Raw genomic sequence first — 24,478 nt, 5'->3', positions numbered from 1 at the left:
CCGCTCCAAGCCGAATGCTAGAATGGAACGCTGGATTTTAAGATTAATGCCTTATCAGTATGAAGTGAAGTATATCCCAGGGAGGCAAAACATTGCCGATTGCTTATCTCGCTTATTTTCTTCAAAAGCGCTGTGCAAACACGTTGATGACACGCATGAGTACGTGAAATTTGTAGCAAAAGAAGCGACGCCTATTGCCATGAGCACACGTGACATCGAGCGTGCAACAAACGCTGATTTTGAGTTGCGCAATGTCATGGATTGCATTCTTTCGAACGACTGGTGTGAACTTGAATGTAAATCTTATCTAACAGTTCGAAGTGAATTAGCTGTCATTGGCCGTCTTCTATTACGAGGTACACGTATTGTGATTCCAAAAACATTGAGACAACATGTTCTTACGTTAGCTCACGAGGGCCATCCTGGTATCGTTGTCATGAAGAGACGTCTTCGTACTAAAGTATGGTGGCCTGGCATAGACAAAGATGCCGATCGTTTTTGTAAAAAATTGTTTTGGGTGTCAACTTGTTTCAAAACCTGTATCCCCTGAACCCATGAAACGTACCGAATTGCCGGAAGGACCCTGGCAAGATCTTGCTATTGATTTAATGGGACCTCTGCCTTCTGGTGATTATGTTTTTGTTGTGATCGATTATTTTAGTCGTTACTTTGAAATTGATGTTATGAAAACAGTTACTAGTGAAAAAGTGATTGGAAGTTTAAAGAAAATGTTTGCAACGCATGCTTTACCTTGTTCAATAACTTCTGATAATGGTCCGCAATTTATTAGCAACGAATTTCATTCATTTTTGAGCGAATGTGGAATATTGCATCGTAGAGTGACTCCATTGTGGCCTCAAGCCAACGGAGAAGTTGAAATTCAAAATCGCTCATTGCTTAAACGCATTAAAATTGCACAAGCTGAAGGAAAAAACTGGAAAAATGAATTGTATTCGTATTTACTTATGTATCGCTCTACACCACACTCAACGACTGGAGTTAGTCCAGCCGAATTGTTGTTCAAACGAAAATTGCGTACTAAGTTACCATGCATTGATCGTTCTTATGACCATGATTCTAAATCTGTTCGGGACAGAGATTCAGAAATGAAGGAAAAGGGAAAGTTATATGCTGATCTTAGACGTGGTGCAGTTCAAGCTGATATTAAACCTGGTGACACTGTACTATTGAAACAACATGGCCGTGATAAACTTTCTACTACCTTTCGTAAAGATCCGTTTATTGTCACAGAGAAACATGGTAATTGTGTGATTGTTGAAAATGATGACGCAAAGTATAAAAGAAACGTAACCCATGTTAAGAAATTTCATGATTCAAACAATGACCTAACCACTGATGTGTCTTCGAGACATAATGTCTCGACTGAGGCTTTCACTGATTCAACTGATGTAATACCTGAACAAAATGTTTCGCCTGATAACCTTACTGACGCTGTTATTCTAACCAGGCCGCACCGCAACATCAAACCACCGCAACGGTTTAAAGACTTTGTTATGTAATTTACTGTGTTGTGTTTAGCCAGAACTGTTAAGTTTAATTCTTGATCAAATTCACCTGACCTTACACCTGACCATTCACCTGACTATTCACCTGACTATTCACCTGACCATTCACCTGACCATTCACCTGACTATTCACCTGACCATTCGCTTGATCCTTTCCTTCACTTTTATGTTAACCTAAATTTTTACTTGAACTTTTTGGCCTGAAGTCATTTGACAAATTTAGTGAAAAAATACAGAAAAATTTCAGGGACCATGTTGCTGCTGCTTGTCTTAAAACGTCAATGAACTATACATGAAAGCGATAGCCTAAATTAATTTTTAGGACGATGAAAATATCTTAAAATCATAAAAATTCAACTTTTACTCACTTTTCAGGCAAAGGTGCAGGTGTTTTGACTTACACTTGTTCGTACCAAACAGCAGAAGATCCATCAGAGAACTGCCATTTCAATATTGAGCATGAAATACGAATTCTTAACCAACAAGCAGCAACAAATGAAAATGCTCTGTTGAGGATGACATTCACTGTAAGGTTTTATTAAGATAAAGCTCTTATGTCAAATTTTCCAAATTTGGTTGATACACCATAGATTGACACATTCTTTTGCGACGAATTTGTATATTGAAAGGTCTCACTTACTGCATTAGGTGATAAGCTGAGGGCACACAAGAAGATGGTCCATTGTTTGGGGCTTGGTGCCACAAGGTACACGTAACTGAGCCCGTGATGTAGCCCTGCTTTACCATTACAGATTTAGTACGGCCAACACCGGTTCGGAGTCGATTCAATTTTGTCCACTTTGCTCAAGGGGCGTTTACTGCTGGAGGGAGTGACTCTAATGGTGCTTTATTTCCGTGTATGATGGGTCATTTTAGAATTCTTGTTTTTATTGCTTAAAGCAGTGCTTCTTAAACTTTTTTAGTTTTGTTCACCCCTAGCATCCATGGCGCCCTATTATAGCTCGCCGTGCTAGCATCTATCTCCAGATTTCATTCACCCTTGTCTCATGATATGATAAAACTATCTCGTCTATAATAAGCTTATAACAAAATATTTTTATTTGATATTCTTAAAAAAATATTGAAATTTATAAAAAAAACAATTAGTTTTGATTAAAAAATGAAAAACTTAGAATTGATTTTGTTTTTGAAAATCCTCACCTGTTCACTGAACAGGTTGAACACCCGGAATATCCGCCCTGCTCGCAAGCTATCATCCATTTCTGACGGTTCACCCTTATGCACCCCTTTTGGTTGGTTCACCCCTGCAAAAATTTTATTCACCCTGGGGTGAACCATTCACCTGTTTAAGAAGCACTGGCTTAAAGCGTTGTATTTTTTTGCGAATATGCTCACAAGATGAAAGATGATCACGATATCCGATTGTTTTGGCGCTTAACCTTTTGTGGTCCAAGTAGATCCCTGGGATGAAAAATAAAATTATGTAATATGGTCCAACGTCACCCCTGGGATGATGTCTACATATTGCTGATCAACAATTAAGGTCCAAGTATCTCCGTGGGGTGCTTTTGAAAGTTGAGAAATTAAAAAAAAAAATTTGGACCTCATCAACGGATCAAAAGCGAAAAAAAAATTTGGACCTCAAAAAGTTAACCTATCAGCGTGATACCACTGGTAAGATTTTACTCTATTAGCGGCGTAAAAACGCAATAATTCTATTAGAAAGATACAAATACGTGCAATTTTAATGCTCTTCAGTAAAACAGCGTCTGTTTAAAGTGAATTAGAAATAGCCTCTTTATTCTTGTAAGTGCCGAAAGCTTAGAATAATAAGAACTATGTTTTCTCCTCCCCTAATGCTTGAAACTAAGCACGGGAACCACCTTTATAGGCTATATATGACAATCACTTAGCTTCAATCTGGTATCTAACCACAAACGCTGTAAGTTAGGCTTGTCGAAATGATTCCAAAAAAAAATAGAAGTTTTGCATTGAGAATAAAAATATGATCTTGATACATTTGCCTTCAATTTTTTTAATATTTACAACTTTTTTGAAAATTTTGATAAAACAATTCAAAAATGTTTTAAAACTCGTTGATTGGTTTTGAATCTTTATCCTCGGACTAACAAATCCTTGATAGGTTTCGAATACTTGTAGTAGCTTTTGACGCAGGGCCGGTTACCGAGATTGACAGAGTGAAGTTTTCCGATTGTTGAAGTGTTGTTGTCGGGGAGCTATTCAATCCGTTAGGTGTCGCTGAATGGAGAGCATTCCTTACAGTATATGCGTTGCTCAAGCGCACACCCTGAAAGTCAAACCAGCGCCGCATGATATTGAGTCGGGCGCTTAACCACTGAGCTAACTTGACTAATTAAGATTTTGATTTGATTTTGTCGGTGTTTAATAACTTTTTAGATGCATCTATCCGTAGCATCAGGTGAATCTCCAACAGAGGTTGCTGTGGTTGCAATTGGCTTGCTGTCTGGTTTCGCTGTTAACGAGCAAAGTTTGATCAGAGCTCTCAGTCAATTATCTGTCGATGGTCAAGGTAAGTGGTAGAGCGACATGAATCCAGGCCTGATATGTTTCTGATGCCAGAAATGTTGAAATGTATCAGGTAGCCTATATATTTAAGGCAGTCAATTCTAAAATTACATTGATTTAGCTAAACTGGCTCCTCTTTTTTGCTAGGCCTGTTGATGTTTTTATATTTTGGCACCATAGCCATTTTTATATTTTGGCTCCCTGCCATCTTCAAGCACAGTGGCCTATCGTTGTGTTTTGAAATTTTAACCAGCGGAAAATGATCTCAATTTAAGAGTTGAACTAACCCAGTCAGCAAAAGTTGCTCTTTTTACATCAAAAAACGTTAAAATTTTGAAATTTTTTAGATTACGTCTGAACACGTTAAAACGATGCAAATGGGCCACTTTTGCTGCTGGTTGGGAAAACATTGAAGCTAAAACGATTTTTGTTTCAGTAAATCGGTTCGAGATGCCGGGCACGGGTATCATTATCTACCTACAGCGAATTACATCCTCACCACTGACACTATCTTTTGAAATGACCCAAACCGTTGCAGACGCGCAACCGATTCCGGGCAGAATCACGGTTTTTGACTACTATGAACCAATGGTATGAAGTCTTAGGCTAAACCAAGAATTCTCAACCAGGAGTAAAATTCCTCCCATAGGAGTGAATTTAATTTATCAAGAGGGGTAAATTTAATAAAAAAGAAAATACAGACTACATGATAATACATTTGTTGTTTTCTTCGCTTCCTCCTTTCACATTTGACTCCAAAGATGATATTTACAATTTAATTTGACTCTTTTGGCACCTTACACCCAGAATTGTTGCAAGATGATTAACCAGCTTCTTTTAGCAGCGGTGCTGCAAACCAAACCAATATACAAGCCCCAAGCCTACGTCACTTATTCTCAACACAGTGTATCAGCATTGCTTTTAAAAATCCATTGATGCGGAATTACCAGGTTTGAAAGAAATGCTGCTTCTGAAAAACCAGCGATGATATTTTTAAATCACTATCCTATTCGTTCGCAAATTCAAAAATTATTCATTTACCGGGAATCTGCAAAGCTATCAAGCTCGATAAGAAGGCTTGTAAATTGTTAAATTATAAAATATTTTCATACGTAGGCTACCTAGGGGCGGATTAGCAAGGCAAATCAGTCCTATTTTTTTGTTTAATAAAAACAGTCTTGTTGTTAACCCGGTCTTTGTGTTTAATAAGTACAAATGAAAATCTTCAGCTCTTTTAGATTGTAAAAGTTCATAGGCCATATGCCAGTTAAAAATGATCATATCTCTGCAGAAAAGATCTTCATCTCTTATTAAGAACAGTACAGCTAGTCTCCTGACCATGACCCATAATTAAGTGGCCTATCTGGAAAGCTAACATATTTCCGATGGGCTATTCCTCTCTGCTTGACCTACATGTTATTTTTCGACCGTTTAGTTCCATCACCTGTGCCATAAGTTATCATAAGATATTTGTAACCTTTCAGTTGCTTTTATTTTATCCTTCAAAGCAAAATGAGAAGGCTGTTTTTGTCTATATTTTGCAGAGGTCTCGCAAATGTACAGTAGAATCGACCCAATGCCAACATTAAGACATGCTTGAGACCGAAACAAATTAATAAGATTGTAGCTCCTGTAAGCTTTCCGTATATCGTTTTACGTTCTCTGACTCATGGCCATGTCTGACCTTAATTCCAATGTTCATTGTTGTTCTGGAGTCTATACCCTTGAGGCTCTTCATAGGTCATTTCTGCGTTTCCTCGTGGCGTCTTCATTTTTTTATCATCCTTGGGATTGGAATGCTACAGAGTGCTTGGTTGCATTCTTGCAATCGGGACATCGATACATATACGTAATTTTGCGTCCTTTTTACGTTGCACATTTTGTTATATTCCACATTGCAATCAATGTACGTGTCGTGACTACATGCTCCGGGCGCCACATCTTTAATCAAGACGTTTTTTTTAAATCTAAAGCAACCCGCGCGTAGTCTTAGACCACCAGTCATCCTTGGGTGTAGATATAATTTATATTATTACTGTTTCCGGTAGTCTGAAGTTTGGTTCCTAGTGTGGACTGTTCATGGCTTAATTTTGGTGTCAGACCGGTCAGCCTCTTTTTACGTTCTGGTGGTGACGATTGGTTCCTTATTACTGCAATATTGATTGACTGATTGATTGATTTACATTTATTTTGTTGCGAGTATAAATACATATATTCAGCAAAGTCATATAAAACAAACGATAACGTAGAATGTATGGATACTGCAACGGGTGGCTGCGAAGTGACCTGGAAGGTCTTCTAGTCGAGCAGCCACCCTCAACAAAGGAAAAGGTAACAAATTAAACATAAAAGAAGCAGTCAAAGAAGCGAGGCAAAATAATTTAAAACATAAGTTTACAGTATAGTTGCTTGAATGAAAACAAAATGCATCATCTAATAAGATATCTGTATAGTCCTGAAACCATCATCATTAGTAATACGATAGTAGTAATTTTTATAAAGATTTTTAAAGGAGTTAGACTGATATATAAGAAATATAGGCCTCTTTCTTTAGTAATCCCCATCACTACTGTGCTTGGGATGTCGCTGTCATGCTTACAGCTATGTATAATCGGGTTACTTCTCACTACGCCGCTACAAGATAGTTTCAAGTTAAACAACTTGACACGGTTGCAACATTTTCAGAAAAAATTTAAGAATGAAAAATAATCTTCGTTGCTGTAGCCTATTTAAAATGAACTGTTACCTATTTCTGTAGATAAGCTGTGATGTACCATACTCTCTGCCTTCCCAAGGCTCTATGCTTAGAACTTCTCAATGCGACGTTGCGAGTGGGGATAACTCCTTGTGTGAATGCGCAGAAGGTGACTGCGCAACATGCAGGTGGGTGTTTTTTACAATAAATTGGCTACGTCACCAGAAGCATAGAAGGGAAAACTTTATTGTGTATTTAATAGGCTACATGGCAGGAAGTGGTAGATAATCGCACCAAGTGCTTTCTTCTTAAACTTCCACTCAAACTTTATTTATCTTGTCAACCGATAATGAAACGAAATGCATTGTGATTTGATCAATTTAAAACCAGATTTTGACAACGAGATATTAAACAATTGATATTGACAAACAGTAGCGTAGCCAGGAATTTTGAAAGGGGGGGGGGGGGGGTTTCGCCTAAGACGACACCCAGCGGCGGGGGGTCTTGGGGGCCTCCCCCAGAAAATTTTGAAAAATTACATTGAATTTGGTGCATTTTGAGAGCATTTTCAACAAGAATGTGGGTATGAATATTCCTGTAAAATGGTGCTGTCCGGTGGCATAGCAAAAGCATTAGATCATGTTTTTTTCGGAAATAAAGCTAAGTCTCTATGTTTTCTTGTTGCTACTTCCAGGCTGAGATATTTCAGTGTTTGGTATTGGCAAAACTCGCTCTTTTAATGCAGATTTGTTTAAAATTAGGCAAATTTTTTTTAGACTGAAAGCATCATTTTCAAAATCGTGACGTCACACGCGTGCCAAAGGGGGGGTTGTAACCCCCTAAGCCCTCCCTAGCTACGCCACTATTGACAAACATAATCCATTTTTACGTGCTGTATGTTTATAGAACCAGAGATGACCAGGTTTCAGCAACTTTGTGCTTACGAAGGGGACCTTCATGCGACACTTGCGATGAAAATCGTAGCTGCCAAAACATGTTTGCCAGAGCCTGCAGAAGGTGAAATTATTAAGAATTTTTTATGTTGTAGTTTACTGTAATGTTTGGGCGCCTGACATTAACCATCAGGATATTCTTTGTCTCCAAAAAAAGCATTGCTTTTGACAGTTTGTAGCCGATTTATTTGGACCGTTTTAAATCTATTTATCTTTATCGACATCTGCTTCAATTGCATCATGCTCTTTAAATCTTCATCTCTGTAGAGGTGATTTGGATAACCACACGTTTTATTTTGGTGCCTCTACGTTCAACCTTCAAAATGAATAAAAGTAGCCTAACATGTTATTTTTTTTTTGCTATTGTAGGCCTATATAATGCAACATATGTTTAACGAAATGTGGAGCTATATTGATATAAACTTGATTGCTTGAAATCGTGGCCTGCTGACTTCAATTGCATCGCGGTTCACTTCAAAAACAATGCCACACTTTGCCGGTTTCTGTTCGAAATTTGATTCTGTCACTGCAAGCGTATGCAATAATATATTTTTCATCTTACAATTTCCTTTGTTTCTGTATAATGAAAATTTTCTGCAAGAACAGAAAGCGAAACTCTCTTAAAAAGTATAGGCTTTAGAGCAGGGGTTCTTAACCAGGGGTGCACGCACCACTAAGGGGTGCGAGACCTGTGCCTAGGCGGTGCGGGGATGCTGAATTATCAAAGTTTGTTATAATATGACATAAGAAGCAAAGTTGTTTTACCAGGTTTCAACAAAAATTTCGAACTGTAGGCGACTATTGCTTTTCAACCAATCCCAGGAGGGGGTGCGAGAACTGGTTGGTAATTTCAAGGTGGTGCCAACAAGGCAAAAGGTTAAGAACCGTTGCTTTAGAGACTAAGGGTGGTCCTTTTTGTAAAAGATTTTGTTTTGTATTGCAGCAATTATGCTTACGTGGTAAACATCACCACTGTGCACAATTCGAACCCAAGAGAAATTTTTATAAATTTCGAAGGAGAAATAATGGAATTACTAAAGTTTGGTGAGCAACTAACAACTTATAGGCTATGTCTATGCATGCTATATGGAATACACATTTTAAATGTTTTTAATTACGGTAGGCTACCATACCCAAAGTTTTTAAACAAGAAAAAAGTGTAGGTTATACCAGATATAATAAAAATGCTTGTTTTCATATAGCGCTGTATCCATCGCAGAATGTGTTGCTCCTCAGCGCTTTACAAAGCAGACAGTGTCAATACAGCTATAGAGGCACAGCTGAGTGGGCTACATTATTACCCGAATCCATTCCATTGTTCAGTGCCAAGCAGGAATTAGCTTCAGTACCATTTAAAAAAAAGTCTTTGGTATGTCCCGACAGGGTATCGAACCCATGCCAAGATATCAGCAAAAAGTAACGACTTTTAGTCTCTTTATACTGCATAGGCTATTTTATTTGCCATACTTCAACAGGTGATGACTTAAACGCTGAGCGCGGTCGTCAGCTAAGGTTCACAATGAGAAGAGATTGTTATTTGAGTTGCAAGGATGATGCTTTGGTAGAATCGAGAGAATCGGTAAGTATCTTATAGCTTACGACATTTTAATTAACAAACATCGTTTAAGTTACGAAAATAAAACAAACCTAAACCCTTCTGAGATTACTTTCAGCCTTAATCAATAATAAAAATTTGTCAAATGCTGCTGTAGCTAACAGAGTAGGAAATTACTATTCAATTTTTTTTGGATGGAGGCAACTGGCTCCCAGCGGCTGCGCTCTAGCCATTCAGGCGAACACTCAAACCAGAGTTAGACCGTTTCGGCAATTTTTAAAACCCTTAAAGCGTCAGTCAATTCGGTGTCATTTTATGCAGTATTTGCCATATGCTTTCTAGTCAAAAATTTAATTAAGCAAATCAGTAAAGTAGCCTAACCCTCAATAGGTCTAGGCTACTATGAAGTTTTGAAAAAAATGTAAGCGAAAAGGTCGAACTTGATAACCGTTGGATTGAAGCAGGAGTTTCTTTCACAAAACTAAAACTTGAGTTTTGGCAAAATCTTAACCCTGATCCAATCCAACCCCAACAATGTCTTGGCTCGTTTCAGGGAAGCAGCTATATCACACCAGGTCGAATTTTCCTTATAATAGGCTCTGCACCAGAAGCATTCTTAAACCGCAACGGCAGAAGAGAGTAAGTGAAAGTCTACATTTATTTATTACCGGTCAGCTAAAAGTATGCAAACATTTTTATCACAGCAAGATTATTCTAGAGCTCAGTCTACTTGATTGAATCTTTAATTCTTTTATCCTCGGACTGGGAAAGCTTAATCCTGGCAGTTTCACATACTTATAGAGGCTTCAACCAATGACGCAGGCCCGGTCACCGAGATCGACAGAGTGAAGTTTCCGATTGCTGAAGTCTTGCTGCCGGGGAATTATTCCATTCATTACTTTTGTCTCGCCGCTTTGGTACGGTATTTTGATCGTCAAAAATAAAAACCTTTCGAAACATTAATAAATCCCCTACTCAGAATTAGTCTACCAGCTGGATTTGCCCCCGGTGTGGTGACTACTCCACAACCAACCTATCATCAGAAGCCAGATAAGTGATTATCTAAACAATAATACATTTCAGATATAGCTACCGATTAGATGAAGCTGCTACCTTGGAACGGTTTATCCCGCCTAGGACATGCGAAAGGTATCATGAAAGAAATGCGCGCTACAGAGGAAACTGCAACAATGCTAGGACCCCAAGCAGGCGAGAAAGATGTGAAAGAACAAAAAAGCTCATAGGAGTTTGCAGTAACCATGCAAATCTTCGAGAGCGATTACAGGAGGGATGCGACTAAAAGATGTCGACGGTGGTTTGAGTTGTGCTTTAGTCTGCTTTCATGAAAAACAAAATGCGTCTTTGAAAGAGGTGAAAATGGTAGCATTCTGTGCTAGATGTTTATTTGTTCACCCAGCTAGAATTGTTTTTTTTTTTACGTTGAATCAATGTTATAAGTGGTCTTTACAGCTGGGTCTAACACTCCTATTGGCTGTTTTCGAATCGTATCTTAGATTGCAAATCAGTGCTTTTTACATGACTCATTTTCTATCTAAAATGAGCTGTGAATATCACTTGCCTAAATAGTAAATACGGTACGCTATGTTATGTCCAATAATAAATTCGTATCAAAAGTGTATTGCTTGAATTTAAAAAAACTGGAGGAGGCTTGCTTCAAAATGTGTTGAAAAATAAGATCAAGATTTGGCTTAACGCCTCTGCAAGTAGGCTATGAAGCGCCAATTTTAATGAACATTTTCTTGGATAAAAGTGAACATAACAAAGAATCGCATGATAGAGCTTTAGTACAGATACAACAAAGTATCGCATGATTTATGACATAAAACGATAAAACATCAAATACAACATAAAAACAACTGGGCAGTGCAGAGAGGTTACGGATCATCATCGGAGGATGCAAGAGTCTCTTCCACGCGCGTTTCGTGGACCATCTGCTGAAATGGGATCAGATTCCCATCCTCGCCAACACACATGGGTTGGATCACTTCATTTCTGAAAAAAAAACGTGATAATTCACGAAGTAAGCAGCTTAATCCACGGCTTACTCTTTTTCACTTTTTAAGTATACATCAAACATGCTACAACATCGGCCTCTCTCTACGAAAAGTGGTAAACAAATTGAAAAAGGGAGGTGTGTGTATAAAAAGCATTAAATAATGATTGTAACACCAATGACCTCGGCAACACCCCAGCCAGCACACAGTTGCAGTTATCTAAGAATCTTTGCTAGCTGGGACAAGGCCTAAAGCCTAAATTACGCCACAACGGGAGACCTCCAGCACCAAGAAAGTTAATGCTTAACACGTAAATCTGATAAGATCATATAAAGTAACTTACGTCGAGAGTTTTGCAATATCATTGGCAAGTCGGACGGCTAGGTATTCCTTCTGCTCATCGCTCATTCCCTCCATAATGTTGACCCGGGGTGGGGGGATGTGACCAGTGACGGGGTTAATCCTTCAAACAAATAAGTCGCTTTGTTCGAATAACGTCATCAATGTTTTGTCGGGTATGGGATGGAGCAGACTCGCTTTTTGATTTCGGGACGCTGGTGATGTATTTTATCATAAAAGAAACTTTTTTGTCGTCTGCCTGGAGTCGAAGATTTAGATTAAGTGGGCGGGTAGACAAGTAAGCCAATCTTTGTGTCCACCTTCAGGCATGCCTTTAAGTGTCCTGCCAAAGATACAACCGCATGCTCTTGAGCGGTGTCGAACCGTCGCCCTTTCGAACGTCGTTCCAGGGTTCCTTTCACCACTCGACTATGCAGCGGACACAAAAAGAAATGAAAAATAAACAAGGGAAAATTTCGAAGGGAAAACCCCCGAACAAGGGGTAGTCACATCACCAGCGACACAATATGTAACCTTGTCGGGCTAGCCGATGCTTCTGTAGAACGTTTTGGTTACGATTTAATGCTGAGAAGGTTTATCCTAAATCCTTTTGAGACATGTGTGTGACACCACCATAATTTAACCATTAATAATAACAACGCTATTCGTTGCGAACAGTTTGCGTCGACCTTGAGGATCTTCGGAATAGAATGCGCGGTGGATGCGACCACTCATTGACGACAACACTCTGTGCTGGATGTTCACTGATTTACCGTGATGTCACACACGCCTCAACGTTTTCTTGCCCTTCTACAGCTTTTACCTATCTACAGGTTGGCTGCCATGAAGAATGAAGATCCTAGACAAAGAATTTCTAATCCCATGCGGACACTGGAATGGACATGTAGGGAAAGCTGCGGCAGGCTATGAGGAAGTACACGGCGGGCGTGCTTATGGAACACGCAACACACAGGGTGAAAGAATTCTTGAGTTTGTCACTGCTCACAGTCTGGCAGTTTGCAATTCGTGGTTCAGGAAGAGGGACAGTCATCTAATTACCTATGAGTCTGGTGGAGCTAAAACACAGGTGGACTACATTCTTGTGAGGAGAAAGGACCTGAAGCGAGTGAAGGACATAAAAGTGATCCCAAGGGAAGAATGTGCCTCCCAGCATCACCTTCTCTGATATGTGACTTATCAGTCGTCATTCCGCACTCAACGAGGCACAAATTTAAGCCCAGGCTGAGAACTTGGAAATTGAAGAACCCAAAGGCTCAACAGGAATTTCATTACGCCTTCCTAGAAGAACTTGATGACACACATCCCAAAACCATGAAGGAGAGTTGGCGCAAACTGAAGAAGGGACTCATTAATGCCGCAAGCAGAGTATGTGGCGAATCTAAGAAGCAGCAATGGCACAGACAAACATGGTGGTGGAATGCCGACGTCAACATATCAGTCGCAGAGAAAAGGCAATGTTTCAAACAGTGGAAAAAAGGAGGCAAGAAACAAGACTACATTGAAACTAAAAGTATAACCAAACAAATCATACATCGTCCGCCGCCAATGTGTGAGACCGGACTGGAGGCTTCCAGCTCTACCAAGCCTGCCCCCGTTACCCGTAATATCATCGCCATTGGACTTTGTTTCGGTCCTGGTCCAAATTGAGACAAAGGCCATTCGCTTGTGTGGTTGTTTAAGGTGGTCGTGACTACGCGAGGGCTACGCACACACTCTTGGCCAGCTCCATGTCCACTGCGGTCCAATAAGATCGAAACGTGCAGATTCAGGGGAACCGGTTGCAACGGGCTGCCGGGTGCTCTGTTCATTGAGGCCCGCCTTACAGGATGCCTGCCCGTCAGACACTGCCCTCTTCCACCAAAAAGAGATTGCCGTTGGGGACTTTTAACGTGTGTCTATTAGCCCCAAGAGTTGCTAGGGATTAGCCTAGTTTTCAGCCTGGATTCACCTCTACACCACGTTGAGGCATCTCCATAAGATGGGGGCTGAACAAAGTCAGCTCCCTAGACACTCCGATTTCGTAGAGGCCAAACAAACCATAACATACATAGAAGCCAAACAAATCATACATAGAGCAAAAGAATCAGCATTTAAGGAAAAATTAAACGACTAAGATCTTAAAAGCGACCAACTCTTCCGCTTGGCTAAGCAGATGAAAAAAGAAAATGAAGATGTCACGGGTGAGAAATGCATAAGGGATGATGACGGTAACCTCTCTCTTGATGACCAGAGTAAGAAGTTAGCTTGGAAGCAACATTACGAAAAGCTGCTCAATGAAGAATTCTCTTGGAACCGCAACAACCTAACCTCGGAACCTTCTGTTCAAGGTCCACCCATATACATTACCAAAGACATGATCATTAAGGCACTCAAAAAGATGAAAACTGGAAAGGCAGCTGGCCCATCTGGCATCACAGCTGAAATGCTCAAAGCATCCGGCGACACTGGCATCCAACTCACCACGGATCTGGCCAATGATATCATCAGAGAGGGTGAAGTACCGGAAGATTGGGAGGAGAGCATCATCATCAACTGTTATAAAGGCAAAGGAAATGCCCAACAAAGAGGTAACTACAGAGGTTTGAAGCTATTAGACCAGGTGATGAAGGTGATTGAAAGGGTTGCTGACAACATCATCAGAGACACAGTCTCCATTGACGAGATGTTGTCCGGTTTCATGCCAGGACGAGGCACTACCGACGCCACCTTCATCGTCCGACAACTGCAGGAGAAATTTCACGGTGCAAACAAGAAACTCTACTTTGCTTTTATCAATCTGGAGAAGGCTTTCGATCGGGTCCCAAGGGAGGTTCTTTGGTGGTCCATGAGGAAGCTTGGAGTGAATGAGTGGATTGTCAGACTCGTTCAGAGTATGTACAAGCGAACTAAATGCAAAGTACGTGTAGGAGACAGTCACAGTGACGACTTCGAAGTCAAAGTCGGTTTGCATCAGGGGTCTGTCCTCAGCCCTGTGCTTTTCATTATGTCATGTGACTTCCGCACGGGTTGTCCTTGGGAACTCCTCTATGTTGACGACCTGATCATCATCTCTGAATGCCTAAACGAGCTCGTGGAAAGGTTGAAGATATGGAAGGACGGCTTGGCTGCCAAAGGCGTAAAGGTCAACACGGCCAAAACTAAGATCATGATCAGCGGAAAGGAGTTGCATCGACCGAAAGACTCAGGACGCTACCCTTGTGCTGTGTGTAGGGTCGGTGTGGGCACAAACTCCATCCAATGCAACACTTGCCTCCTCTGGGTTCACAAAAAGTGCAGTGGCCTAAGAGGAGGTCTGAAACCCGACCCATCCTTCAAGTGTAAAAGATGTGCAGGAGAAGCCCGGCCCATAGAGGGTAGAACTATCACTGACATCCAAACAGATGATGGAAAGTTTTAGGTGACATGCTCAGTGCAGGTGGAGGTACCGTCCTCAGCTCCACTACTAGAGTGAAGACAGCCTGGGCTAAATTCAAACAACTACTGCCCATACTCACCAACAAAGATATCCCCCTTTCTAGTAAAGGCAGGGTCTACAACAGCTGTGTCAGGAGTGTGATGTTGTTTTCGAGTGAATGCTGGGCTGTGACAAAAGAGGTACTGGGGAGAATCAAACGAAATGACAACGCAATGATACCGTGGATCTGCAACATCAGACCGCAAGAGATCCAGTACACCAGCTCAGACACACTACTCGCCAGGCTGGGCTTGCGAAAGATTGAAGATGTCCTCCGATTCAACCGTTTCCGCTGGTTTGGACATGTTGAAACGAGCAGCGGTTGGATAAATCAATGCCGAGATGTGCCAGTTGCTAGTACAAAGAAGCCAGGAAGTCCCAGGAAGACATGGAGTGATACCGTAAACGATGACAGGAAGCGGTGGCAGATGACCAACACTAGCCCCCTAGATCGTGATGAATGGAGACTGAGGATGTGCCTTGCCAGACCACGTCCTACCCTGATTCTAGAAAATGAGACGTAAAACAGGAAAAAGAAAGGAGAAGAAGACAGCCCTTTTTGGAATTCAATTTTACAATTCAACACAATGTTGAAAGAAGCAGCTAGTTGTTGTCAGGTGATGAGCCAACACGCAGGTCAAGTTCTTGTCCGTTTTACCAACGTAAAAATATGATGAGTTTGCATTAGCAACGTACTCTTCTGAAACTTCTTTGTATTCCTCAGTGTCACTGTCTGAATCGGTGTCAGAATACACGGTCTCTCCCTGTCCGCCCGACAGCAGACCACGCAAGGCCAACAATCCAGCCGCATTGCCGTAACCGGTGTACTTCACAAACCTGTCGACTGTCAAAATAATCTTTTTAATGATAAATAATAATATATATATGATAACTGCAGACAGTGCACACCGTTTCGGCCTTCTCAACGCAGTGGGTACACTGGTATGGCCATGGAGATATAATACGGTCGAAAACAAAAAAGTTGTAAGTGCATTTTTACACTTTGGAGTAAAAGGCTAAAAAAACAATTTTTTTCTTTTTTAAATTTCGTTAATGCTTTTACTTTTGAGCATTAATACCTGTAACGAAAGTAGTAAAATAGTAGTAGATAGCCCTAAGTACATAGGTTTTGAAAATGAATTTCTCAAAATGTCACTTGCGACTTTCTCCCATTTGTGGTACCTAAGTTCCAAAAATGATACTACTGCCAACCTTGCCAAAGTGCTCAAACTAAGTGGTAAATATAAGTTTGGTCATTTAATTTTAGGCACTTGGCTTCATTTAACGAGTTCACCACCTTTACCATGTAGAATCAGCGATCTACTTGGCGTCAGCACAAGGCTGAGTACTCACTATTGAACAGCGAGCATTGCGTTTCACTGACTATACCGGTGTAGCCTCCAGGCCCTCCACGCTGGTCATAAAGACTTTTCCAGTCTTGTGCTGGCGCCAGGTACTGTAGATCGCTTCATCTGCATAGTAATATCTCGAGCGGAAATGTTTTCCAAACTCCAGTGTATTTTAGTGTCACACATTTTTTCGTAAAAAAAATGTAGCATGTTTAAATCTTGAGGCACTACAAACCAGTTCTATGCCAAAGTTTTAGCCTTTAAACAACGTAAGAGTTAATAATTGCTGCAGATTTTTCCAATTCGAAGATAAATACTTATGAAACTTAAGTTAAGTGACAAATACAGTCCGCAAAACAGCCAAGAAAAGCCCAAAGATTTACAATTTTACATGATTCGCACACATACACCAAACATCCGGTTAAACTTTGGCAAGTCGCATAAGATGGATCAGACTGGAGCACCTTTGCGCATCAAGGTCTGCATCACCAAAAGAGTTTTGAAATGAATGAACAATGAACCTTTCTCCTTGCAAAGCACAAATAAGAAGTCAGCGGCTCCATGCTTTAGGTCTGTGTTGTTGTGAGTGAAGAGTTTGATCAATTTGTTTCCGACTTGATCTCCTTCTTCCGGTCGATGCTTGAAGTCCTTCCGGGGAGGAAGGATCTCCTGGATGAAAAGTAGTTTCCAGGATTACGTCCAAAAGTTGAATGTTTGGGAAAGCAAGGAAGTGAATATTCGTATCCACCTTCGATCATGCCAGGCTTTGCTAACTGGACACATTAGAACACTTGGGACACTTACCGTTTTCACAAAGACCCGGATGTCTCTGGACAGTCGACAAAGCTGGCTCAACAACGCCAGTAGTGGATGAAGAACGTCTATGGCAAGAACCTCCTAAAAATAAATTTCCTCAATGAAGTTTTAAATGAATCAATTGAGTTTCAAACTTGTATGAGTTTCAAATTAAGTCGAATCGGCTTGATCGCCTCATTTTTTACCAGTTTCAAAATATGTTTTTCTCATAATTTTCCGCAGGTACAATTGCTTCTTCGGACCAATGTTCTTTGGTCCTCATGTCGTCTGATCAGCGAGATTGATTGTAATGTAAATTTAAAAATGTTGCGACTTACATTCAGCACACGGTGGCGAAGAATGTCCAATAGAGTTATCACAGGTTTTATGTTCTTGGCTGAAGTTAGTTTGTTTTCCACACTTTTCTCTGTTGCAGAAATGTCATCTTTTCTGACACCAATAAATTTGTCCACATTGAAGCACGCAGGGGGAACGCTGTACACGGCATTGCCAGCACTGCTGCAATTACCAAATAAACAAGTTCAACATACTCTCATAGGAACAGCAAACACCATTGCTTCAAAACTGTTACAACAAAATTCATGGCATAGAGTGATTTAAATTAAAGGCAAAGATGTTGAAAAAATACTAAAGAATCGTCAGAAAACAAACTATGTAATAATTTCTTTTTTCTCTACAGTCTAAAGCAGTGGTTCTTAACCTGGGCGCTACCGCCCCCTAGTGGGCGCTGTTAACTTTTAGAGGGGCGGAAATATTCAGGGGGCGTTATAGGGGGCGCTACATTCAGAAGGTGTAACGATATTTTTCTCACTGCAAATTTGCTTTAGTAGTTCTGCTGGGGGTACGAGAATCCACCGAGGATGAGGAGCTATATACAGTATAGAGATTGTGTTTAACAAGGGAAGTAGTGATTCTCTCTCAGAGCATTCTATGTTGGCCTATACAGCACAATGCACAACACCATCCGACAAGCGTGGACGTCGGATGGTGTTGTGCATGGCCTTTGTTGTTGATAATGGGCATTGTTTCCCTTTCCTTGTAGTAAGTAAATGGCATTTTGTGGTCAGCTTTTGGCAGGGACAGCGGGCAGGCAGTGCAAGCAAACCATAAGGACTGGTCATAATAATAGTCATTCAATAATGGTTATTAGTGTAACTCTTACTAACTACTAAAAAATCAGCAGAGATGTGCCTTAAGACTTTTAAGTTAAGAGCCTTAAGGCACATCTGTGCTGATTTTTTAGTATTAAAACTAACATCGGCTTAAACTAGTTTTTTCTTACTAACTAATAACTAATTACTACTGGCTGTAGGCTAGCCTTACAGTCTTGGAAGAAAATGTCATTAGTAGGCTACAGCCCTTATGTTATAGTGGGCGCCAGACTATGGAAATCTCTGAAAAGGGGCGCTGGGGAAAAAAAGGTTAAGAACCACTGGTCTAAACCATCGATTCAAAACATTTGGCTAGGCTAACCTAATGCCTAGCCAAATGTTTTGAAGGTTTTGACTGTAGACAAAAAAAAACTATTAATTTGTTTTCTTAGTGATTGCTTCTGTATTAGGTAGATCGCCCGTTTGAGGAAGTGCCTTAGTACCAGATCGCCTTTCCAGTTAGTTTTTTTAACTTTTGACTAAAGAATCATAAATTCAAAAGAAATCCAGAAACTATAATTCTGTTTTAGAGATAACTGTGCAATGTGCATCTGTTTTGAAGATGAATTGATATAGTACACATTTGTTGAGTAGAAATTTATTTAAACTGAGCTCAAAGTTCGCATGTGAAAACACAACAGACAAGCCAAAAAATCAAACGAAAAACATTGGTCAGTTTCGAACTATCAGAACATTTAGATTCTAGAAGCACAACGAAAGGTGCAAGTCACAAAACTCGAAGGTCATCAGCTATGACATGCATATTGGTACTGTGAACGACTGTGGGGTCGTAAAAACCGCGACGTGGGCAGAGTCAGAAGCAATCCTAACAATTGTAGAGTTTTTGTCGTAGTAGAGTATATCGGACATCGGTTCGTATTCCATCAGCTTGTTAAAGAGACTGCCTGTGAAAGGAAAAGCAGCGTGGTGATGGCTTACCAATGCAATGTTTCCGCCAGCGAGGCTTCAGCTGACTTGCTTAGCAAAATGACGGCACACAATTGAAGAGTTTGATCCAGTTCTTCTAGTTCTTGCTGCAAAACAAGGTATCAAGATAACTTTAACAAATGACTGGTTTTATAGTTCGTTAAGTATTATTATTCTTGTTTTGTATTGCTTTGTGGGAGCAAGTCTTTTAGGCGCAGACAGTTAGGCGCCGGTCAAATAGGCGCGCACACTGTGGCGTCTGGATATTTAGGTGCGGAACACTGTGGTGCCCGTTTATTTAGGTGCTATTTCTAGTAAAGTCTGCAGATTGTATCAGCTTGGCAGGTAGGGCAATGCTTTTCACACAAACTGTTGTATTGCACAGAAAAATATGTTATGGCTTCCGTGAGTGAAGCTGCTTAAACCGGCAATGCATTTCAAACAAAAGTTATATTGAACAGAAAAATATACTGTTTTTTAATGCGCGTGTTTGGCATTTATTTGAACTGTTAGTCCAGGTTTGAGTCGGCAAAAGCTATACCAATAAATTATTCAAGTTTCCGAACATGATTGAGTTCACTTTTAGTGAGTCAAATAATAACTACACTAAACCTCAGTAAAAATATACCGTATCCTATATTCAAGCGGGTGATAGGCTTGAGTGAAGAGTAACTTAGTTTTCCGTGAAAACCCCGACTAGGTTTAATAACGAGCAAAGTCGCACCATTATGTTTGCAACTTGTAGCCTGGGTTCTTATGCCCCATAGAAATGTATTCATGTAGTAGAGCGTTGTCTCATACCTCACCACACGACCAATCCATCCCGAGTAGAAGTGATTGCAAAAGATAACATTTTAAGTAAGGTTCCATCTGGCTGCAACCTGTGTTCAGGATGCATAGCAAATGTCCTGTGGAGATATGCTAATATCAAGAGTAGTAGAACGTTGTCTCGCACCTCATCTCCACACTCGCATTAACAAAACAACATATTTTTCTTTTCAATATAACATTTTGTGTGAAAAGTATTGCCCTACCTGCCAAGCTGACACAATTTGCAGACTTTACTAGAAATAGCACCTAAATGAACGGGCGCCACAGTGCTCCGCACCTAAATATCCAGACGCCACAGTGTGCGCGCCTGTTTGACCGGCGCCTAAAAGACGTGGACCCTGTTTTGTGTCTTTTTCGTAACTTTTAGGACATTTATTTCTGTATATACAAGCTTGCGGACTGAACCTTTTTCATAAAAACTCGTTATTTAGAGAAAGAGTTAAAAGACAACTGCTAGATCAGGAATACAAACAGCAACTACCTGACTATGAATCTTGCTTCTGCGTAGGTCCATGTTCAAATTGAATACGACTTTCAATATCTCAAGACACATGTTGGTGTCAGGTTCAGACATTGCTTCTACGGGCCTGGAATACAAAATTGTAATAGTGAATGATCATAAAGGTGATTGATCAAGAACGAGGAAAAAGTATCCTTTTGATAGGTGTCAAACACACAACAATAGTGGATAAAAAAAATAAAAAAACGACTTGGCCGCACGTTTTGTTATACTGTACAAGCAAATTGATCTTCACCCAAGTCAGTTTAATTCTACTGTAAATGGCTAAAAACCTATCTGAAATTGCAACACGCATCAATAAGGCATTCCCAAAACGTTTATCACCAAACATTAAAATCGACATACCGCAAATTTTTAACCATTTAGAACTAAACTGACTTGGGTGAAAATCAATTTATATTTAGTGAATAAATTTTTATTGATTAAAATTAGAAAAAACAACATCATACAAAGTTATCACCGTTATAACAACAGAAAGAGAGGTTTGTTATATATCATACTTGAGCTCTGACGTCAATGAGTCTTGATATGAACGCAAGATATGGAGAAGGAAATCCAAAATTATTTTCCTTGCTGAAAATTCCTCGTTCAACTTTGTTCTTCCATCGTTACTTAATGCAGAAATTAAAAATACAAGCCGCAATGCAAGTGTGTTTTGATCAGGAGATCTTGTTTGATGCTGTTGAAGGTGATTGGTGATGGCTTTGATGAAGTCAGTGTTGCTGCAAAGCCGCTAAACAATACATGATGATGATTATGTGCCTGATCTGATATAGACGTTGGCGATCATGGTATTCCAAACTTCTCTGTCATATGCCATTCGTATAAAATCGTTTAGGCAACTGAAACCACTGTGTGCTATCTTACTGCAAAGAAAATTATGGTCAGCCAAACAACATATATATTTTGTTTTAGCACAAATTTATGAAATAGTGATACGGTACTCCACTTTTCTGGCCACATTAGAAGGGTTAAATCTAACACTTTTTTCACGCCTTATTGCAGGCTTTCAACAAGAAATCTTACACTGCTTTAAAACTAACTTTACTATCCCATATAACGCATGGAAAGTGCAAGATTCTGTCAACTAGAAAGCCATGTGGCCAGTCAAGCGGTCACAAGCTCAGAATCTTAGCAAAAAGAAAAGCTTAATGGCACAACAGCAACAGTTTTATGCAATGAATGTGTACAGTACAGTACTTTGACTACATATGATGCAATTTAACTTTATATTGCATGAACGTTGTAAATCTCAAAATCATTGTCAGTTGTTTATTTCCAACCCAAATAAATATTAAACACTTGAGATATTTAAAAATCACTCAAATTTTTTTTAGAAAACCAATATAAAATACATGCAAAAAAAACGGAGTTGTCTGCATTTACCTATTAAAAGACAAATGGATATACATACAGCAGCAATATATATATATAAGAGAAAACAACAGAAGCAAATATATACAGAAGTTGAAAAATTTATCAATTGCAGTGGACAACACCTTCTTCAGTGCATTGGCAGCATTTCTTGAAAATATATATTGAAACTGAATCAATATAAAGCCAGTCGGATTTTGCACTGGAAACACTTTTTCCTATATCTTTAACCATTAACCACATAAACCATGGATATACACCAACTGTACATCTCACATGTCATAAAAAGCATAAAAAAATCTACAGTATTTTTAAACACCACAAAAACCAAACTGACCTCTTTATCCCGAGTAAGATAAATGATGTTGCACAAGCATCTACATGCATTTAATTCAATGTCTGGAGATGCGTTTTCTTGCAATATTTCTAAAAATATTATCCACAATCAACAGGCTACAATTATATACAACTTTAAAATACATTATCGTGAGGTATAAAAGGGGATAGTTAAGAACGCTTTTTTCCATTGTCTTTATACTATTTCCTATCGTTGTATAAATGTTTTCCAGTAACAACAGTTTTTATTTATCATAACAAAGAACAGCAACAGAAACTTTAAAATCATTGCTGCTGAATAACTTATTACAAAATAGTTTACTGCAATTTTAACTGGAAACTAGTAAGCTAGAAGTGTGGCCGCATGCTCAGCAAGTGCTAATAATAAACCACCTAACTTCAGTGCTACCAATGATGAGGATAAGAACTGTTCTGATAAGGAATCCTGGGAAGTGGTGACCATGTTAACAGTCAACCTCCTTTTATTTATTTTTTCATTGCAATGCAAGAAAAGATGATTAATATGGCACTTCAAATCTTGCACTCTGTTATAAATAAAACACAATTAAAAAGAAAACACAAAAAACAATGAAATATTTACAGGTTTATGGTTTAAACGTAGAACACAAATACAGCTGTTGCAATTTGCATTTACCTTGTGTGCTTAATTTGGCAAATGATTGTAGATTCTTAACAAACAAGGGATGTGCCATGTGTTTAACAACAACATTTTTGTCTCTGGACATATAACGAAGAACCGCTAAAGCAGCATTCGTATAGAAAAGGTCCGGGTATTGGTTAAGTTTCTGAATTAATAAATCTGCAATCTTCTGCAAATCAAAGGAAGAGATAAAAGTTAAGTAAAACATTCATAATGTGCAGTGAACGCATATGAAACACATTTGTAAAGTAAAATAACCAAGTGCAACACTTTACTAGAATAAAAGTAGAAGTTGATGTTTCAACACCTTTCTTCTCAAATCTCAATGATACAATGATTACAACCAATTGTAGGATCAAGACTAGGTACACAAGGATCTTTATGAACACATTTGTCAATTAGCCTATCATACAAAGATCGTTAAGCTAGAATTTATCAAAGAACAATTGAATGTATCACTTTAGTTTGTATAGTTTTTGTAACCAGTAAGATTACAGCTACATACAATGCTACATAATTATTTCATGTGTATACAGTGATACACAGTTGCAGCACAAATTAATATTTGAATGAAATGTCTCACTTGTCTGCTATTGGATTTTTCTGGAGGAAGGCCAGTAGCGAGCTGTGAAAATAGCAAGAAAATACATCTATAGGCTATTTAACAAAATCAAATAGTAATTCCAACAAAATACATCTAACTGCTAGTGCTAGCTCTCCAATCACAGAGTATTTAACTTGATTGATGACTTAATTAACAAAAAAATACAACCAAAATACTAAAACACACCACATTGTTTCATTTTAATAGAGTAAAGTATACATAAAATAAGGATGTTTTTAAAAAAAGAATGTTGTTATCATAAAACAGCTTCGAAGCCAGAAAGCTATAAAACAAACGATAATGCAGGAAACACTTCCACAACACCTACATTAATTAAAAAGAAACAGGCATTCTTTTTAGGCTAAATTAGCCAGCCATTGAAGAATTAGCCTGTATATCTATAGGTATGACACATTATATGATTATAGTTAAATATTATTATACAAACTTTAATTCCACAAAACAAAAAACATTACCTTTTGACAATACGTTTCCAATACATTACTTAAGCTTTGGGACTCATCTCCAGTTGACAAAACATGAATAACTAAATTATCAATATCATCCATTGCCTGAAAGAATCTTCGCTTATATAAATGTTTATTGTAAAGTTTACATCTACAATTGTAGAGTGAAATGCATACCGGTATCCCATAAATACGCTCTGTTGATTCTCCATGCATTTTTAATAATAAAATACTGAATTGATAACCTACTTGATGAAGAATCGCTAGCCTGCTGTTTCTTAGTCAGATCTCCTAGTCCTATCCTTCATAGAACTCAATATATGGGTCAGATGCATCAATTTTGTACCCTGTAGTCTCCAGAACGCATTTTTGCAGT

At 39.1% G+C, this 24,478-nt stretch overlaps 2 protein-coding genes across 4 annotated transcripts in view; one reads left to right on the top strand and one right to left on the bottom strand.

The window, feature by feature from the left end:
• Positions 1 to 10,882, top strand: part of LOC145764879 (complement C3-like) — a 51,746-nt gene extending 40,864 nt beyond the window's left edge. Inside the window, exons 35-43 of one of the 3 annotated variants that reach the window (XM_082576568.1) lie at positions 1,902 to 2,053; positions 3,906 to 4,038; positions 4,471 to 4,625; positions 6,793 to 6,917; positions 7,636 to 7,746; positions 8,626 to 8,726; positions 9,158 to 9,261; positions 9,791 to 9,876; positions 10,321 to 10,882. In XM_082576568.1, the coding sequence (XP_082432694.1) occupies positions 1,902 to 2,053; positions 3,906 to 4,038; positions 4,471 to 4,625; positions 6,793 to 6,917; positions 7,636 to 7,746; positions 8,626 to 8,726; positions 9,158 to 9,261; positions 9,791 to 9,876; positions 10,321 to 10,537 (1,184 nt within the window). In that variant the 3' untranslated portion in view covers positions 10,538 to 10,882. Of the gene's footprint in view, positions 1 to 1,901; positions 2,054 to 2,278; positions 2,384 to 3,905; positions 4,039 to 4,470; positions 4,626 to 6,792; positions 6,918 to 7,635; positions 7,747 to 8,625; positions 8,727 to 9,157; positions 9,262 to 9,790; positions 9,877 to 10,320 lie in introns of those variants that run through there. The other 2 variants (XR_014288532.1, XM_082576569.1) reach the window with 2 other exon arrangements.
• Positions 10,883 to 11,024: 142 nt separating this feature from the next.
• Positions 11,025 to 24,212, bottom strand: LOC145764880 (chaperone Ric-8A-like). Its single transcript, XM_082576571.1, has 13 exons — positions 24,112 to 24,212; positions 23,615 to 23,656; positions 23,026 to 23,200; positions 22,372 to 22,460; positions 21,161 to 21,393; positions 20,622 to 20,727; positions 19,322 to 19,416; positions 17,549 to 17,729; positions 17,220 to 17,312; positions 16,937 to 17,084; positions 15,763 to 15,910; positions 11,596 to 11,715; positions 11,025 to 11,250 (listed from the first exon to the last, which is right to left on the bottom strand). The coding sequence occupies exons 1-13, from the start codon at positions 24,202 to 24,204 to the stop codon at positions 11,133 to 11,135; spliced, it is 1,641 nt and encodes a 546-aa protein (XP_082432697.1). The 5' UTR covers positions 24,205 to 24,212; the 3' UTR covers positions 11,025 to 11,132.
• Between the last annotated feature and the right edge of the window lie 266 nt (positions 24,213 to 24,478).

The sequence above is a fragment of the Aplidium turbinatum genome, chromosome 2, assembly GCF_918807975.1.
Source record: "Aplidium turbinatum chromosome 2, kaAplTurb1.1, whole genome shotgun sequence".
Taxonomy (NCBI): domain Eukaryota; kingdom Metazoa; phylum Chordata; class Ascidiacea; order Aplousobranchia; family Polyclinidae; genus Aplidium; species Aplidium turbinatum.
The sequence above is the reverse complement of the archived record's forward strand: the minus strand, read 5'-3'. Positions and strand labels throughout refer to the sequence as shown.